This window comes from Adiantum capillus-veneris, chromosome 16 (genome assembly GCF_014529385.1).
Source record: "Adiantum capillus-veneris isolate H3 chromosome 16, ASM1452938v2, whole genome shotgun sequence".
In the NCBI taxonomy this organism is placed as follows: domain Eukaryota; kingdom Viridiplantae; phylum Streptophyta; class Polypodiopsida; order Polypodiales; family Pteridaceae; genus Adiantum; species Adiantum capillus-veneris.
In genome coordinates, this window is record NC_140946.1 from 55,915,393 (window position 1) to 55,921,584 (window position 6,192).

The window sequence follows — 6,192 nt, forward strand, 5'->3', positions numbered from 1 at the left end:
AACATTTTTCAGTTTCAGTTTCTTTTTGAATGTCAGTCACATTATGAGGATTAATCGTGTTTTGCTTTAAATCAAGGGTCGTGGTCCTGCGTTAGCACCCTCTGCACCTGTCTTACTCCCACCTCCCGAGGAGTCTATCGCCATGCTTGTTTCGATGGGTTTTGACAGGAATAGAGCTATACAAGCATTGACACAAGCACGGAACGATATGACAGCTGCAACTAACTTACTGCTAGAAGGACAATCATGATCGATGGTTATATTGGTGATAGGCTGGGCCTTAAATGATGGACATGGCATTGATGTGCATGTTTTCTTTTTAAGGTGCGCAAGAATGTCTCCCCAGCTTTTGAAGGATATTGACTGTATATCATACAAACTTCATGTGTGTCCATGGAAAAAGAAGATAAGAGGCCAGCTACCTTGAAGCCTGGATATAGAGGTCTACTTGATTCCGTGAGTGCTGAACAAAGTCGCATGTTGAGTTGTATCAGAGGGGTCAATACTCAAGTATATGATAGTTGTGCGTTTTGTGTACAGAAGCAAATCGGTTAATTACGGACAAGAGGGACACTGATTATTTCAAGGAGCTCAATTTAAACCTTCTCCCTTACATGTGGAAAATGTGCCACAGTTAAGGCGATGCCCTTTAAGTTGATGGCACATAACCTCTCTTTACCTGTCAGCATTGGAAGTGTGAAATGTAGTTTGTTTCCTCGAGTAAGTTTTGCTATGTGAACATCCAAAATTGACTGTCATGTGTAGCTCAGAGTATGCGCTTTCGGTCCACCTAGTTAGTGCTTACATACGTAAGTTTGAAAGTAGCCCAAAGCTCCAATCAACGATGATGATAAATTGATCCGTTGCAATGGGAAGCTCTATGCTCGGATTTTGGTTCTTTTGACATGAAACATTTCTCTTTGTATTAATATTAGTGCATTAAGACCTGAGTCCCTCCTTGCATTAGAGAGATTATTGGATTTTTGTTAGCTTTACTACAATTCTTTTTTATATTGGTAATGTTTAAGCAGACACATCCCTTGAACGCAGCAATGCTCTTAATACTTTTTCTGTAAGGTATTAGCTTTTCTTTAAGAAGGGTAACGAATCAAAACTCACCTTCGATGTGGTGACTCCTTGAAAAAGCAGTAAACTTTTAGGAGGAAAATGTGTTACCAATGGCAGAATTTCTGTAAGCAATAGAGACAGTGGGAAAGGTTCGACTTTTTCATTAGCCTTGCTTTTATCCGTGACAGCCAGCATACCTTTTTACCTTTTCTTTTTAGTTAGAATCTCTGTGTCTCTGTATATTTCTTTCATGTGCAGAGGTTTTGGATTTTCTATTTCCTATCAAAACTTGAAGACATTTCAAAACTTTGAGAAGAAAATCTACAAATGGTTGTGCACAAGTTCAAATTGAACTTTTCCATCCCCATGTTGCTTGCAAGCTTGAGCGCACACATGCATTTGTGCGACATCAAGCCATCTTGTGATGTGTGCTTTGTGGTCATTAAGTGCATAGTTTAAAAGCTTGAGTTTACTCCAAACCTAACTTTATCACAGTTAAGTGTAAGTATCATGAAGAATGGAAATATATGATAGTGTCATTGAGATAACTACATATGAGAGAGTATATGCGACAGAATTGAAATGATATGAGATGTATTAACGTTTGCAAAAGGCCAAAATGACCTATTGAGACCAAGAGCTACAACCATATGAGATGTGACACAATTCTCTGTATGACATACAATGAGGAAAAACCTTCATCCTAAAGAGGTAGTTGGGATATGACTTTAGTGATACAAAAAGCAACAATGGGATAGAAGAATGGTGAAGATATAATAATGGGGAAGGAAATGAGGTATTCCATTAGCACTTGCATAGGTTGTTGCAACATAGCATCAATCTTCTAATAGTGGAGGTATTGTGTGGTTTGGAGTGATAATTTCATGATTCCTCTTGTACATGTGTTGCCTTTGCATAGATCTCTGAGGCCCGAGGCGTCTAAGAATGCCAAATTGGACTACTCAATCAAGTAGTACGCCAAGTTGGGAGATATCTTGCGGTTTTTCTCGGTAGTCTCCTAAGTGGTATTGGTGAAGAAAGCCATTACTGGTCTTTGGATAATCCCTTTATGTGTCGATCTTTTGCTCCTCAAAATGGTATCTCGATGTCAACGTATTTCTAATCGGAAGAGCCCCAAACATCTTTGATCAGTGTAGTCCATGTCTCTATAGACAGTGGAATCATTCCTGGATCTCATAATACAGTGTGCAGTGTCATATGTAATGCTCCTTTGTCGTAGGTTCTTGTAGATTTGACATATTTGCTCCTCTGGAAATGTATCTAAATATTTGCGAACCTCTATCTCAGGTGATGTGATGAGGTGCATATCTGGCCAATGGTACATCTCAACCCATGTGAATGGTTGGTATCCATGTATTTGTTGGGTCTCCGAATGAAGGCATCATCTGTAGTGAGAAGAAAAGGCTCTTTATAGAACCTTAACTTGTGAGAAGGAATAAACCATGTCATCTTGATGTTCAATTGATTGAGATCTCGCCTAATGATCAAGGTGATCTCTTAAGTGACTCGAAGTAAGAGATGTTGCATCCAGAGAGTATTGGAAGGGGGGCAGCTTGTCCTTACTAAAACCATGAAGCTGAATCCAAGATGACATGGGGATACCAACATGATTGTATGCACATGCAATTGGTGCAACCCCTAATTCAACCGTAACGATCTCATGAGGTATTGATGCCTTACATCTGATCATCCTCGATATAATGGACACAAAAGGTCTCTCCATCAATTACCAACCATTATACATGTGCCCTAAGCTAGGGTCCCATATCTGCATGTGACCACTATCATGTGCATATACATGCAATACATTGAGATGTTTTTGTAGCCCTTGTGGAGAGTGTGCAAACAGCATAGCTAAGCGCTAGGCTCGTAAAATTGTACCAATGAGCACATCCGCTCCAACCTTGCAAGGGGTGCTTATCCTCATGTTGGTCTTGGGCGAGGAGCTTGGAAGGATGACTCCTAGATATGTGTAGGACTCTACATATTGCATCACTTCGTAATTGCATGTCAATAGTAAATATCGATGTTAAACTACGCAAAGGGTTTTGAATAGACATTCTACTAAAATTGTTCATCATGCACATTGCCTTCTTATTTAGTTCACCAAACATAGCTTGTAATTGCTCCAAGATGATTCATTGCATGGTTGTAGTGCCACACGGGGTAGGTAGTGTCATTAGAAGGGAAAAATAAAAATATGCCCTTCCATAGGAAAGGGTACTAAGGGAGCCCTTCACATCCTAATATTGGTCTTCATGCATGAGGTACAATCACATTGAAATGTATGACAATTTCTCTTGATGACTCTCCTTTAGGATAATTATACGAGTTGCATCTAGTTAATGTCTTTTGGCACTTCTAGTTCTCTTTTTATACTGAGCTTCCAATTTCAAGGAATTGTCCTTAATGACGTCCTAAAATTGATTCGTTGCCTACCTTTAGCTTTAGCTCTTGTAACTCGCTAATGCTTTGGCACAATGTTTGACCTCTTCTGTCTCCTTAATCTTTGTTTATGAGGTACAATCATGTTGACATGTATGAAGACCTATCTTGTGGCAATTCCCTTCCAAAAGCATGATAGTAGGTCCAATACACTAATAGCTACAAAATTGAAAAGTTTCATTTTCCTTGTGTAACCATGGTCTCAAATTTCTCTAAATGGTTATCAACATCTTGAGAGGATTCCCTCTTGGTTGAAATCAGCTCCCCATCCTCTAGGGTTGACTATAGGGTGAGGTATCTTTCTTGGTGGAGACTTATGGGCAGGGATTTTGTGCACGTCTTTACGTGAAGTGGTAAAAACTCATGTTATTAACACCCCGTGGGAGTGTTAATAACATCAAATTCATATTAACCTCTTGAAATAGAGAGTTCCTATTTTCCCGATGGGATATTTGATTTGCCCGACGGGCCCCTTCCATAGCTCGGCAGTCTCGAAATTGCCTCCAAATCTTCAAAGAGGCGCCAAGTTTGGAGGGTCTATATAAACAATGGCTCATCCTCTCAGACACCCCTTTTGGCACACTTTCTAGAGTCCTCACTAGAGCTATTATCCTTGAGCTTTATCATGTAAATTTTTTGCATCATTTCTCCCCTATAAAAACATCCACGTATAGCTACCTCCCTTGGGTGTCTATTTGCCTGGAAACAGGTTTGGTAGGAAGCATTCTCGTGGAGGTTTTAGGTGGTGCAAGTGCTTGGGGCTCATTTCTATTGTTGGAATGGAGCACTCCTCATCAGTACACCATCATACTTGTATTTTACGACTAGTTACCTCCCCTAGGTGTCTATCTGCTTGGAAACAGGTTTGTGTAGGAAGCATCCTTGTGGAGGGTTTAGGTGAGGCAAGTGCTTGGGGCTTATTTCTATTGTTGGAATGGAGCGCTCCTCATCATTACACCAATCTTACACTATTTTTCATTTATTTTTATCTACATATCACTTTTGTCGGTGTATTAGGTGGTGGTCACACGAGGCTCAGTTATCAATTATTTGGGAAGATAATTGAGCCCCCTTTGTGGTCACACGGATCCTACTATGCTAGCTCTGTTCTACCGAGCACCTTTTGTAACTATACCCATTTTGGCATAGTTGCACAACGGAGCCTGTAAAATAAGTTAATGCTTGCTGCCAAAGTGCCTCATGTTTATGCAATTTGGACTTGCTTGCAACGTGGCCGGTTGAGAGTGGGTAGCAATTATCACGCTCAGCTTTGGGACCAATTGCACGAACTGTTTCTCTCTTTTTCTCCATGGGTAGACGTATCAAGCCGTTGTTGTTTACCTTTAGCTGCCAACGACACCTACAACTAGGCCTTGTGTGACCATGAAGAAAGGCGTGTCAATATGCAGTTAATTGAAGAGATGCATAGTTGGCTTGGTTATGAGTTACTGAAAACTGATCATTGTGTGACCACACCCTTAATGTTGCTTGGAGGCCCCCTCATGTTTCTCTGAGGGCCAGGGCTCTATCTCAGAGGGCCTGGAGGGCTAGGGCTATATCCTGGAGGGCTAGGGCTATTATGTGGGCGGTGGGCAAAAATGACTTGACCGTCTGGTAGCCTTTAGGTCACATGGTCATTTTCTGTGAATATGAAGAGTTTTGAATTGACAATTTTATTAATTAACATTGTGATCATAGAAAAAAAACGTGATTACGTGAATATGAAATCCATGCAAGTTATGGGCTGCTATCTGTTTGACTCCCTTTCTATTAATGCTTGTCAAAATTTCAATTAACTTTTTAGTCCTTTAAAAAAAACTATGCACCATGTAGGTGTGTAGGAATTCGGAAGCCTCCAGATGAATCATTCTATTTATATAGAGGTCACTCAAAACGGGTGATATCAAGCTTAAAGCGAGCAAGGGACAAAGAGCAAGCAACAAAAAGTGTGTGAGGTGTAGCATAAATGGTCAAACAATGTCTAGTAGGTACCCTTAAAGCATGATATAAAAATGATTATTTTTGTTTCAATGTACATGCACTAGCAATATTGTGATAAGAATGAAAACTTACCCCAAAAGAGGAGGATGCTCACATGTGTAATATTATTGTTGTGTATATTATGTATACATTAGATGTAGACACCTAATTCATTGTCATTGGTTGCACTCTACCTTTGCAAGTGTGTGGGATGCCTTGAACGATATTGTGACTGAACAAAGAATGGAAACTAATACTCAATCGAATCTCATAAATAAGCTTGTCTATGGTGGTGTTGCGTGTGAGGCGCCATAGCTAAGAAGAATGCATAAGAGAAGAGATAGAGAGGGTAGTGACATAGATTTTCTGCACATGACTCAAACAAAAAAAGGGCAAAGACACCATCTTTACATTAAAGTTCAAGCCTCTATACATGCCTTTGATACAATATAGAAGACTCCAGTACACTTTCTTGCTCGTGAGTGGATATGATCTTTCCCTTTCATGATCCATATGGATGGAATGAGCTTGCCACTTCTGAAAGCTACTCCAAGCTTGATATCTGAAGTTACTTGTCAGTTCAGATCAAACTAAGTAAACACTAGAGTCAAAAAATGATTGAAATGGAAATGAGAATACAAGACTAGAACTGATGTGTATTCATATAATAGAAAGTGT

The 6,192-nt window shown here is 39.9% G+C and overlaps 1 protein-coding gene across 2 annotated transcripts in view; it reads left to right on the plus strand.

Annotated features, from left to right (window-relative positions):
• Positions 1–950, plus strand: part of LOC147439077 (rhomboid-like protein 20) — an 85,156-nt gene extending 84,206 nt beyond the window's left edge. The window contains exons 8-9 of one of the 2 annotated variants that reach the window (XR_015184549.1): positions 77–456; positions 541–950. Coding sequence is in view for 1 of the 2 variants with exons in the window: in XM_086485008.1 (XP_086341134.1) it covers positions 77–250 (174 nt within the window). In the remaining variant the exon portion in view is untranslated. Of the gene's footprint in view, positions 1–76 lie in introns of both variants that reach the window. The other variant, XM_086485008.1, reaches the window with a different exon arrangement.
• The last annotated feature ends 5,242 nt before the right edge of the window (positions 951–6,192 follow it).